Raw genomic sequence first — 13,824 nt, 5'->3', positions numbered from 1 at the left:
GTGCATTCTATTGATGAGCAGGTTCCCTTTGTGATTGAGACGGACGCTTCCGATTTTGCAATTGGGGCTACTCTGAACCAAAATGGAAGACCTGTGGCCTTTTTCTCACGTACTTTGAACAATAGTGAGAAAAGACACTCCTCAATAGAGAAAGAGACGTATGCAATAGTAGAAGCACTGCGTAAATGGAGACATTATTTATCGGGGCGACATTTTACATTGGTAACTGACCAAAAATCTGTGTCCTTTATGTTTGATGTCAAACATTTTGGAAAGATCAAGAATGATAAAATAATGAGGTGGAGGATTGAGTTGGCATGCTACCATTTTGATATAGTTTACCGTCCGGGGAAGGATAATGTTGCTGCTGATGCGCTGTCGAGGGCTTATTGTTCTGTGATTCACGGAGATACGCTTATTAATCTTCATAATGCTTTGTGCCATCCTGGTGTTACGAGGATGATACACTTCGTACGCAGTAAGAATTTGCCCTTTTCAGTTGAAGACATCAAGCGGATGACTTCATCATGTTCTATCTGTGCTCGGTGTAAACCGAATTTCTTTAAGCCTCAACGAGCTCATCTTATAAAGGCTACTTCTCCTTTTGAACGTTTGAGCGTTGATTTTAAGGGGCCTCTTCCTTCAACGACTCAGAATCGATATATATTTACTGTTGTGGATGAGTTTTCAAGGTTCCCTTTTGCTTTTCCTTGCGCAGACGTATCAGCTGCTACAGTTATCAAATGTCTGACTCAACTTTTTGTCATCTTTGGGATGCCTGCGTATATCCATTCGGATCAGGGAAGTTCTTTTATGTCTTCCCAGTTGAAGGAATACCTCCAGAGTCGGGGAATCTCTACTAGTAGAACTACCCCGTATAATCCCCAGGGTAATGGACAGTGCGAACGGTATAATGGGGTGATCTGGAAGGCAGTTATGTTGGCTTTGACATCCCGGAACCTTAAGAATACACAGTGGGAAATGATATTGCCTGATGCCCTGCATTCCATTAGATCATTGCTTTCAACGGCTACTAATGTGACCCCCCATGAAAGGCTCTTTAACTATCCGCGGAGATCTACTACGGGATATTCGGTACCTTCATGGCTTACTATGCAGGGACCTGTGCTGCTTCGACGCCATGTTAGATTGTCAAAATATGATCCTTTAGTGGAGGAGGGGGAGCTGTTGGAGGCAAATTCCCAATATGCTCATATTCGATTCCAAGATGGGAAAGAAAGTACTGTTTCAATTAAAGACGTGGCTCCTTGTGGTGGCCAGCCCTCTTCTGAGGATATTAACAATAGTCATGATTCAGATAATGTGGATGTCGTCACAGATACTACGAATATTTCCAATCCTATTGCAGATAATTATAATTCTATTAGTCAGCCCTCGATGGATGTTCATGACCATCCCAGTTTACCTCCTGATGGGATTTCTAATCCGGAAACCGTTGATAATCGGGATATGGATAGCCTTCCTGCAGAAGATACTTCCGTGTCTCCTGGTGTGGGAGGGCAAGGAATTTCACCAAGGTTAACAAGGTCGACACGAACAAGATATCCGGTCGACCGATTGAAAATGGACTTTTAAAATAATTTGATAGTAATGTTTTAAAATTGTTGAAATATTATATTTGTATTGTTTTAGTTATAAATAATTAATTGTAAATTGTAAAGGCTACCTAGGTTGGAGTATGTTTTAAAAGGAGGGGTGAATGTGGTGATTATTCTTGTTTTGTAAGAAGTATTGTGATTGGTTGTCTGTTTCCTGCCTTGAGATGTATGCTGTAAACTCATTGGTAGTTGATGTCATGTGATTTGTGGTGGCCATCTTAAATTCAGTTCTCTACAGCCTTGGTTGGGACTGGGTGTTGAAGATGTGCTGCTGGGTTTTTAAGGTTAATAAAGCCTAGATTTAGAAAGGCAAATCTACTCTTTTTATTTCAGTAGGTCATCCGGTTCTTGGGATTTATCGACTTTTAGTCCCATTAATTTTGCTAGTATTTTTTTTTACTAATAATAATTTCTTTAAGTTCCTCATTTTCGCCACACCCTTGGTTTTCTCGTATTTCTGGGAAGTTTTTTGCGTCTTCCTCCGTGAAGACAGAAACAAAGTATTTATTTAATTTCTCTGCCATTTCCTCATTCTCATTATAAATTCTCCCGTCTCTTGACTGTAAAGGACCTACATTTACCTTCACCAGTCTTTTCCTTTTCACATACCTGGAATCTTTCTATTGGACTATTACTGGTCAGCTAGGAGTTATGTCATTTTCAGTCACCTCGAGCCCCACGATGAGCACCAAATGTCATGCTACGCGAGAGGTCTCTGTCTGGAAGGAGTTTTCTGGGTCCTGTGATGGGCCCATTGCTCGAGTGCAATGTTATGACTGCTAAACAAACACTGAGACTCAAAGGTTTATTAGCACAAGCCAACATATGGACTGTGTCACTACGAGTGGGGTAACAGGTCACAGGACTAACAGTTACCCCATTGCACCAGAGACCATGTGGAATGCCCACTGTGCTCTCCTGTATACTCCAAAAGGCAGTAAAAACATGCACACTTGTTCAGGCTAAAACTAACAGTCAGATAATTGCAAAGAAGCACGTGCACATCGTCAAGTTCACCCGAGTGAGAAGCCAAGAAAGCAGATGGGATTAGCAACTGAGGTGCAAAGTTTCTGACAGGGGCTGAATAAGATGGCTTTCACTCTTGCCAATGGTGAGCTGAAGAACATTCTGCCACATCCATGGCTTGGTTGCTCTCCACTTCTAGGCTGCCACCTAGTGGATTAAATGCTGTGTATCAAAGCATTCGAAAGGGAATTGTTTGATTTTTTGAAAGAACAAAGGGAAAATGGGTTTCGAGGTAGGAAAATAAAGTCAGTTCATGTCCTGAAGAAGGAGCACGATTACTGAGCAATGTGACTATCACCATTTCTCTGGTACAGTACAGATGCTGATTTTTTTCCCCCAACGTCATTACTGTACTGTAGGCTTACAATTTAAGTGTATTGTGCTTACTGGTGATTTATAGCCCATATCTTTCTGTTACAGAAAACTCCTCTGAAATAACAGAAATGCAATTTAATCCAGAGAGCGCTTTAAAAGTAAGTTACAAGTCACATAGACTACTTTCTTCCTTCCTCCCATACCTGGGATGGCAGGAATGACGTATGAAGAGAGATTGGGTCGATTGGGCTTATATTCGCTAGAGTTTAGAAGAATGAGAGGGTAGGTCCATGGAATATGCTGCCCCAAAAAGCTGTAGAAGCTACATCATTACATAAATTTAAAACAGAAATAGACAGTTTCCTAGAAGTAAAGGGAATTAAGGGTTACGGGGAGCGGGCAGGAATTTGGACATGAGTCTAGGTTCGGATCGGTCATGGCCCTGTGGGTAGCGGAGCGGGCCCAGGGGCCGTGTAGCCTGATCCTGCTCCTATTTCATGTGTCTAATTCTGTTAGATTCAGGAGATGGTTCTGTGATAGTGGATTGGCGGTTAGGATCAGATCAGCCATGATCTTATTGAATGGCGGAGCAGGCTCGAGGGGCCGATTGGCCTACTCCTGCTCCTATTTCTTATGTTCTTATGTTCTTATGTTTATCTCATTGAAACTTATAAAATTCTAACAGGGCTAGACAGACTAGATGCAGGAAGGATGTTTCCGATGGCGGGGGAGTCCAGAACCAGGGGTCACAATCTAAGGATAAGGGGTAAGCCATTTAGGACTGAGATGAGGAGGAATTTCTTCACCCAGAGAGTGGTGAACCTGTGGAATTCTCTACCACAGAAGGCAGTTGAGGCCAATTCATTAAATATATTCAAGAAGGAGTTAGATATATTTCTTAAGGCTAAAGGGATCAAGAGATATGGGGAGAAAGCAGGGACAGGTTACTGAATTTGGATGATCAGCCATGATCTCATTAAACGGCGGAGCAGGCTCGAGGGGCCGAATGGCCTACTCCTGCTCTTATCTTCTATGTTTCTATGTTTCAGATTAAGTTCATCGCCACTCTGTTTTACCTGCTTAATGTACATAAGCAAAAGATTATTTTCCAAAGAGAAGAACTATTTGCATATACCAAACATTGGAAGAACTTAATTTCCCCAACCGCCTCCCCCCCACCCCTGCATATTTTCTAGAAATAAAACCTGAAAAAACAGCTAAAGAACAGCTTTTAAAGAAGCTGTAAAAACTGACTATAATCATCCTTTGATAAAAGAAAACAAAAGGTGCTTTCTATAATTGAATTAAGTTCCTCCAGGTATCAATAAACAGAGGGACAAGAATGAGCAGAGAACTTGGCTAAAGAAAGATCAATCAAACCAGGTGAAGAAGGACCTGGAAAGAAGAGAGAAAACAGCCAGGAAAAAAAGTATTGACAGTTGAGTCAGCAGAACTGGTTGGAACATAGATAAGATTCTACTATAGTTCCAGCACTGTTTGCTGTCAACCACTGCCAGCACTTGTTAAGTAGTACATAGAATTATATTGAATTTACAGCACAGAAACAGGCCATTCAGCCCAACTGATCTATGCTGGCACTTATCCTCCACACGAGCCTCCTCCCACCCCTCTTCATCTAACCCTATTCTATCATTAATATATAATGAGCTTGTAAACAGTCTGGAGAAAAACACCATAGATGGTCTGTGCATGTCCGTGGACTAATATAATTCTGTTTGCTCCAATATTGCAAACGTGCTGTTTTATTACAACTGTGGAACATTTCTTTAAAAAAACTTTAGGTACTGCAGCGGCAGCTTGAATCATTCGAAGCCCTCCGCCAGCAGACATTGCAGAATGCCAGCTTGGTAAGCAATCCCCATTCTTAGAACTCACTGAGAACATAGTCAGCTTCATTTTCATAAGGTTAAAAATAGAGATTAAAAGCTTTCAGGAACACTTAGTGTAGATTTGCTATGGATCTGGCAAACTAGGCTGCTGCATATCCTATAACAGCATGGGTCAAAGCAATCGAGATGGATGGCATCAAAGGTTTCTAAGGTTCACTGATGTTGTATCTTCCATACTGTCACTGATGTTGTATCTTCCATACTGTCATGTATTTTCTGTGTTTTTTCTCCCTGAACTTTTAAACATACTTAACTAATTTCTCTTTTCCTCTGTCGGTGCCTTTTTAACTCTGTTAGCCTACAGAAATTAAACAACATCTTCCCTGCACCCCCCGACTTTCCAACCAAAAAAAACCTTTAAAAAAAATCTATGACCGCCATATAAGACACCCCAGCAGTCACCACAGTTCCCCCAACTGCAGGTAATTTAAATTCATGCAGTTTGACTGTTCCATTGCTGCACATAGACAGGGATTGGGATACTGGAAGCCTGAGAGAGGAGCGCAGGTGGTCAGGAGCCAGGGAAAGGGGAGCGGGAGACTGGAAGCTGAAGATTGAGAGCCAGTGAATCAAGGATGGGCAGGAGAGCAGGACTAGGACAGGAGCAAGTGAGTCTGATTCCCAGAGACAACCCTTTCCTTTCAACCCCCAAAACGGTAACCAAATTTCTATTCTTGTATGTAAGTATGCACAGCAATACCGTTGGAAGTAATCCATGGATTACTTAAAGAAATGAATACACTGATTAAAAGAGCTGATTCTGGCTGTGAATTGTGATGCCATTTTTCTATATTACTGATGATTATCTTAACATCTCATATGAGGCCTGAAACTGAAAGATACTTTTCATCCTCCATATATCGGTAGTTCAATGTGATAAATGTCTTTGCTTATTAAGCTGCCTGTAAATCACTGTTAACTGGGCAGCCTCACTAGGATATTTGCCTCAAAATTCATGCTGGTGTTGCATCAATCACACAGGCAAATTCACAGTGGATGTGGGATACATGTAACGCATGGAGGAATTTCTGAACAATTAGCAATTATCTGAATGCTCACCGTTAGTTACTGTGCTTGGAGATCATTATCAAATTGTTTTCTCTTTCCCGTATTTCTTTGTTTTTTTGTGTACACGCACTAGGCAGATCATGCTGCAGATAGTAAAGTGAAGAGTATAAAAACAATTGATCTGCATAAAATTACGAGGGAAGTACAAGAATTTTTTTTAGTTTTACTTTCGGGGTATTACAATAGACTGTAATGTTAAATAAAAACAGAAAATGCTGGAAATACTCAGCAGGTCAGGCAGCATCTGTGGAGAGAGAAACAGAGTTAACGTTTCAGGTCGATGACCTTTCGTCAAAGCGTAATGTTACTCAGGTTATGGAAAGCAAGTCAGAATTTTGGTTCCTTATCGCTCTCCTGTGACCCCTATATGAAAGTAAGTTATCCACTTCGGTAGGGAAAACAGAAAGGTAGAGTATTACTTAAATGGAGATAGATTGGGAAATGTTGATGTACAAAGGGACCTGGGTGTCCTTGTACACCAGTCACTGAAAGCAAACATGCAGGTGCAGTTAGCAAGGCAAATGGTATGTTGGCCTTCATTGCAAGAGGATTTGATCACAGGAGCAAGGATGCCTTACTACAGTTATACAGGGCCTTGGTGAGACCACACCTGGAGTACTGTGTGCAGTTTTGGCCTTCTTACCTAAGAAAGGATATACTTGCCATAGAGGAAGTGCAGCAAAGGTTCACCAGACTGATTCCTGGGATGGCAGGACTGTCGTATGAGAAGAGATTGGGTCGACTAGGCCTGTATTCACTAGAGTTTAGAAGAATGAGAGGGGATCTCATTTAAACATATAAAATTCTGACAGGGCTAGACAGACTGGATGCAGGGAGAATGTTTCCCCTGGCTGGGGGGTCTAGAATGAGGGGTCACAGTCTCAGGATACGGGGTAGGACATTTAGGACTGAGATGAGGAGAAATTTCTTCACTCAGAGGGTGGTGAACCTGTGGAATTCTCTACCACAGAAGGCTGTGGAGGCCAAGTCACTGAATACATTTAAGAAGGAGATAGATAGATTTCTAGACACAAAAGGTATCAAGGGGTGTGGGGAGAGAGTGGGAATATGGTATTGAGATAGAGGATCAGCCATGATCGTGTTGAATGGCGGAGCAGGCTCGAAGGGCCGAATGGCCTACTCCTGCTCCTACCTTTCTATGTTTCTAAGTGTGAGTCAACATTGGTTAAGGGCAGGATTAGGCTTGGCTGTGACTTCCCCCCTCCCCCCCGCAAACTCCCGTCCAATAGTCTACCAACACTGGTAGGCTAAACTTACATATGCACAATGACTACTTGGGTGAGGTATTAAAGGACAGTTGATGCCCAGCATAAGTCACCAGAAGGTGGAGGGGAGAAAAAGAGAGAAAATTGGAGGGGGGAAATACATGATCAAGAAAACATATGGGATACTTGGCTTTGTAATTAGGGGCATTGAATACAAAAACAAGGAAGTCATGCTAAACCTTTACAAATCACTGGATAGGCCTCAGCTGGAGTATTGTGTACAATTCTGGGTACAGGAAACTCTTTGGTATCCGGCACCGACGGGACCGGGATGGTGCCGGTTGATTAAAAATTCCGGATGACGGAGAGGGTTATCTACCGAGGCTATTTTTAACAAACAAAAATTTAAAAATCAAGAAATGTGCAGTATACAGTAATTGGATACTCCCCTACAGAATGTTGTGTTAAATGGATGGTGGAAGATGCTTGATTAAGTACAGTACTGCCAGTTGAGGGTAATCCATAACTCTTTAATTACTTAACAGTAAAACAAAACTTATACAGTAAACAGAAAAATGGCGGATCGGACGAGACTACCGGCAGCGCGGGAGAGTCAGACTCCTGTTATGGAGGTGTTCGGACTTCCAACAGCGCCAAGAAGCCGAGTGGTGGCAGTTTGGAGAACTACCCCCACTGACTAACTCGGCCACCGCGGGAGACGTGCACTCAGACTTGGCAACATTTCCGGTTATTGAGGTGTTGTTTTCGGAGTACGAATTTTGCCGGTTAATAGAGAATTCCGGATATTTAGGTGCCGTTTAAATGAGAGTTTCCTGCACCACACTTTAGGAAGGATGTCCAGGCCTTGGAGAGGGGGCAGAAGAGGTTTACCAGGATGCTACCAGGGATGAGGGACATCAGTTATGTGGAGTGAGTGGAGAAGCTAGGATTGTTCTCCTTAGAGCAGAGAATGTTAAGTGGAGACCTAATAGAGGTATTCAAAATAATGAGGGGTTTTGAAATAGCAAATAGGGAGAAACTGATTCTGCTGGTGAGTGGGTCGGTAACCAGAGGTCATAGATTGAAAATAATGGCAAAAGAACGAGAGGGAAATGAGGAGAAATTCTTTCCTACAGAAGGTTGCTAAGATCTGGAATGCACTACCTGATAGGGTGGTGGAATCAGATTCCATAGGCGCTTTCAAAAGGCAATTGGACATGCATTTGAAGACAACTAATTTGCAAAGTTGTGGGGATAAATCTGGGGAGTGGGACTAATTGGACAGCTCCTTCAAAGAGCCGGCACAGGCACGACAGGCTAACTGGCCTTCTTCTGTGCTGTAATGATTCTACTTCGTGTGTTTTTTTTCTTTCATTCTTCTTTGCCTTCCGGTCAAAATTAAGACCAAACCTTGTGAAAACTTGCTTGTAGATAAGTGAAGGTTTTTTTTCTGTTAGTTATTTTGACTCCTGGGAACTCAACAACAACAATAATTTGCATTTATATAGTGCCTTTAACATAGTAAAACATCCCCGGGTGCTTCACGGGAACATAATCGGACAAAAATTGGCACCGAACCAAAGAAGGAGCCATTAGGACAGGAGACCAAACGCTTGGTCAAAGAGGTAGGTTTTAAGGAGTGTCTTTAAGGAGGAGAGAGAGGCGGAGATTCAGCATGGCCAGGGTCATGGGGAAATCAGGTATTGTATTTGAAGTTGGGGAACCCGCACTAGTTGAAGGGATTTCTCTGGGGGACGGGAGAAGGAGGTTATAGTCTCTACCAAGCATCAGCTAATACTCAGGAGGAACATCAAACAAATCACAAAACTCAGCCACAATTGACCTCCATTCTGTGGAGCAGACTACTGAAAGGGATTCCACCACGTGATATTGCTCAATCATCTCAGTTGCACAAATATGGCCATTTACAAGTCATGAAGGGATGCTATGAATGAAGATGTATTTTCATCAGAGGTGAATTTTATGAGTAAGTATTTAACAGCAACTGCACATGTAGAATGACCTTCCCTGTCAACACTTAGCCTGTTACATGTGGATTTCTATGATATTAAAAAGGAATTATTGATTATCTTAATGTATACGAAGCTTGGTACAATATCGGAGACTCCAGAGTATAATAGAGGTACTGGGAGGACCCTCCAGCCACTGGAGCAATGCATTCCTGTGATTTAGCCTCAATCAAAAATGTTACCCCAGAGGGGCAGAAGGTGGGACTTCTGGGGCCAGAGGTCAACATCCCAGGATCCTACAACATTTGGTTTTGTACAAATGGTTCATGCCCAGGGACTGATTAATATACTGTCTGAGGAACAAAAGTTGGTGAGCAGAGGTCAGTGGAGAAGTTAATGCTGTAGAATGAGAACAGATTAATAGAAGCTACGGATGAATAGAGAGACCACAGAAGAGAGGAGCTAAACTTTAGAACTTCAAATCTTCTCTGCATCTCCCTGTAATTTAATTGGAAGAAACTGGGGCTGTTGGGATGACTGAGTGGTGACTATAATAGAAATATGCAAAATATTAAATGGCATTGACGCAGTTAATCTGGAACACAACTTCAAAGATTTGAGGTGAAAACTGGTGAAAGGGAAATTTAAGATAGGTGTCAGGAAAAACCTGTTTTGGCAAAGTTGTCACCATTTGGAATGGTCTTCCAGGTAGGGTCGTGGAGATGAAAACCTTACACTCATTCAAGAGTCAGTTAGGTGGCATGATGGGGTAAAAGTAAAATTTCTTCTGGATGTATGAACTAAAATGGTCTCCCTCATCTATATTATTGTATGATAATGGTGTTAAAAAGAAACATCCTTACACTAAGTTTTCTGTGCTTCAGGTTCAATCTGAAATTAATGAGATATTCAACAATAGTAATTTGGATGCAGGCAGCCATCAGTTCAGGCCATTGCAGCAGTCTCTCACCAGTAATCGTGAAAATCCTCAGCTGTTGAAGGTGTAGTATTTAGACAAAAAGCAAATCACCAGCTCATTGATAATTGGGCAGAGTTCTATTAAATTTGTATCCTTGCACAATTGTGCTCTATAAGTGGTTTCCCCTCCCTCTAATGACTATCATTGACCTCGCTCAAGGTAGCACATATATCTCCGCTTTCTTTTTCTCACCAATTTTTATCCTCCTATCCTGAAGGTATTGACTCCTGGTTGGGCTAAACTTCCACGGGAACCTTTCGCCCTATGGTACCTTGCCCAAATAACTATTATTGATGTGCAACCCTTGTGAGGGATATTTATCCGTGGGGCATCACAGTTGAGTCAAATCTTGTGCTCACCTGCCATCCACACATACATTCTCCCGGCAAACAAAAGCAGGAACCCTGGCTGATGCCTCCTCCCTGATTCAGTTACAATAAGGTCAACTGTAGCAACTCTAATATTACCCTGATTGAGGTCAGCTAAATGAGCACAGAGACTGGAGATCAAACCTGCGAGCTTCCTGGTCCACACGGCTCAGCTACTCACAGCACAAACTTGCTGAGCCATCAGGAAAGTTATTTCTCTTTTATTTCCAATCACTTTTATGTTTTGCTCACATACCGCATGATCTGATGGGTCAGGGACTCAGTTGAGTTAACGCATTTTTTAATCTTAAATTTATAATTAAGTTTTGATCCACCAGCCCAAGGAAGAGATCTCAATGAGATTCCAAAATCCTGATGCAAAAGTGCACTGGAAATGCAGGATATTGAGATTAAAGGCTGATTCTATTGGACGGGCAAGCTGGTCGATTAGGCTTATATTCGCTAGAGTTTAGAAGAATGAGATGGGATCTCATTGAAACTTATAAAATTCTAACAGGACTAGACAGACTAGATGCAGGAAGGATGTTCCCGATGGCCGGGGAGTCCAGAACCAGGGGTCACAGTCTAAGGATAAGGGGTAAGCCATTTAGGACAGAGATGAGGAGGAATTTCTTCACCCAGAGAGTGGTGAACCTGTGGAATTCTCTACCACAGAAGACAGTTGAGGCCAATTCATTAAATATATTCAAGAAGGAGTTAGATATATTTCTTAAGGCTAAAGGGATCAAGGGATATGGGGAGAAAGCAGGGACAGGGTACTGAGTTTTGATGATCAGCCATGATCTCATTAAATGGCGGAGCAGGCTTGAGGGGCCGAATGGCCTACTCCTGCTCCTATCTTCTATGTTTCTGTGGCGTGTAATGGCCTCATAGGGAGTGCTGGCTGAGGATTCACAGAGCCACTGCATCTGATTTTCTGTCCATTTAAAATAATGGACAGGAAGTCTGTCCCTGCAGACCTGCGATTTCCCAGCTGATCCTCGCTGCGAGAACTGTTCTATGCCAGGAGAGTGCAACTGCAGAATCTGCCCAAATATATCTTACATGCAACAGCTCCTCATGCCCACAAATAAAGCAGCAATTTAAGGATCATGGTAAACAGACATGTATAATGTTTTGTTATGCATCTACCATGCACAAAAACATTCAGTCAATTGAGTGCGATAGCGTTTTTTTTCAACAAAAAAATAAAATATAAATATAGAGGAAAAAATGAGTTAGCCTGGAAGGCAGAGCAAATAGGTAACGGCACAAGGGAGTATGGCAAGGCTGGATGGCATTTATTTTAATGCAAGGAGTCTTGCGAGTAAGGCAGATGAATTGAAGGTGTTGATGAACACATGGGAGTATGAGGGAGGGGCAGGACTGGCAGCTCAATATTCCGGGGTATAGAATCTTCAGGTGAGACAGAGGGGGGTGTAAAAGAGGAGGGGGTGTTGCAATATTAATCAATGAGTCAATTACTGCTGTAAGGAGGGATGATATCTTAGCAGGTTCCTCTAATGAGGCCATATGGGTAGAACTTAAAAACAAAAAGGGGGCAAGCACTTTGCTGGGAGTGTACTATATGCTCCCAAACAGTCAGGAAGAGATAGAGGAACAGATATGTAGGCAAATCTCAGAGAAGTGTAGAAATAATAGGGTAATAATAGTAGGGGATTTCAACTTCCCCAATATTAACTGGGATAGTCAGAATGTGAAAGGCTTAGAGGGTGCGAAATTCTTAAAGTGCATCCAGGAGAGCTTTTTGAGCCAGCATGTAGAAAGTCCTACAAGAGAGGGGGCGGCACTGGACCTAATTCTAGGGAATGTAGCCGGGCAAGTGGTAGAAGTGTCAGTAGGAGAGCATTTTGGTGACAGTGACCATAATTCGGTGAGATTTAAGGTAGTCATGGAAAAGGACAAAGCTGGACTGGAAATAAAGTTTCTAAATTGGGGGAAGGTAGATTTTAATATGATAAGGCAGGATCTGGCCAAAGTGGACTGGGATCAGTTACTTGTAGGAAAATCCACATCAGAGCAGTGGGAGTCTTTCAGAAAGGAAATAGAGAGAGTACAATGCCAACATGTTCCCGTAAAGGTCAAGGGTGGGACCAACAAGCCCAGGGAACCCTGGACGTCAGGGATATACAAGAATGGATTAGGAAAAAAAGGGATGCTTTTGGCAGATACAAAGGACTAAAAACAGTGGAAGCCCCAGAGGAGTATAGAAAGTGCAGGGGGGTACTTAAAAAAGAAATTAGGAGAGCAAAGAGGGGGCATGAAATAACACTGGCGGGCAAAATAAAGGAAAATCCCAAGGTGTTTTATAAGTATATTAAGGGCAAGAGGATAACCAGGGAAAGAGTAGGGCCCATTAGTGACCAAAGTGGCAATCTGTGTGTAGAGCCAGAAGATGTAGGTGAGGTTTTAAATGAATATTTTGCATCTGTGTTCACTATGGAGAAGGACGATGTAGTCATAGAAATCAGGTAGCGGGATTGTGATATACTTGAACAAATTAGTATTGAGAGAGAGGAGGTATTAGCAGTTTTAGCTGGCTTATAAGTGGATAAATCCTCAGACCATGACGGGATGTATCCCAAGCTGCTGTGTGAGGCAAGGGAGGAGATTGCAGGGGCTCTGACACAAATTTTCAGAACCTCTCTGGCCACAGGGGAGGTGCCAGAGGACTGGAGAACAGCTAACGTAGTACCATTATTCAAGAAGGGTAGTAGAAGGGTAGTAGGAATAAACCAGGGAATTACAGGCCAGTGAGCCTAACATCAGTGGTAGGGAAATTATTGGAAAAAATTCTGAGGAACAGAATAAGTCTCCACTTGGAGAGGCAAGGATTAATCAAGGATAGTCAGCATGGCTTTGTCAGAGGGAGATCATGTCTAACCAATTTGATTGAATTTTTCGAGGGGGTGACTAGGTGTGTGGATGAGGGTAGTGCAGTTGATGTAGTCTACATAGACTTCAGTAAGGCTTTTGACAATGTCCCACATGGGAGATTGGTCAAGAAGGTAAGAGCCCATGGGATCCAGGGCAATTTGGCACATTGGATCCAAAATTGGCTTAGTGGCAGGAGGCAGAGGGTGATGGTCGAAGGTTGTTTTTATGACTGGAAGCCTGTGGTGTACCGCAGGGATCGGTGGTGGGTCCTTTGATGTTTGTAGTGTACATTAATGATTTAGATATGAATGTAAGAGGTATGATCAGTAAGTTCGCAAATGACACGAAAATTGGTGGAGTGGTAAATAGCGAGGAGGGAAGCCTCAGGCTACAGGATGATGTAGATGGGATTGTTAGATAGGCAGAACAGTGGCAAATGGAATTT

The 13,824-nt window shown here is 42.5% G+C and overlaps 1 protein-coding gene across 2 annotated transcripts in view; it reads left to right on the top strand.

The window, feature by feature from the left end:
* Window positions 1-13,824, top strand: part of LOC147124086 (coiled-coil domain-containing protein 110-like) — a 42,565-nt gene that overhangs the window by 12,025 nt on the left and 16,716 nt on the right. For both annotated transcript variants that reach the window (XM_085981452.1, XM_085981441.1), the window contains exons 2-4: window positions 3,066-3,118; window positions 4,763-4,828; window positions 10,019-10,135. In XM_085981452.1, the coding sequence (XP_085837578.1) occupies window positions 3,066-3,118; window positions 4,763-4,828; window positions 10,019-10,135 (236 nt within the window). The remainder of the gene's footprint in view (window positions 1-3,065; window positions 3,119-4,762; window positions 4,829-10,018; window positions 10,136-13,824) is intronic.

This window comes from Somniosus microcephalus, chromosome 1 (assembly GCF_052327205.1).
Source record: "Somniosus microcephalus isolate GS21.2 chromosome 1, FLI_Smic_1.0, whole genome shotgun sequence".
Classification (NCBI taxonomy): domain Eukaryota; kingdom Metazoa; phylum Chordata; class Chondrichthyes; order Squaliformes; family Somniosidae; genus Somniosus; species Somniosus microcephalus.
Note: the sequence above shows the minus strand (reverse complement) of the source record. Positions and strands in the feature narration are given on the sequence as shown.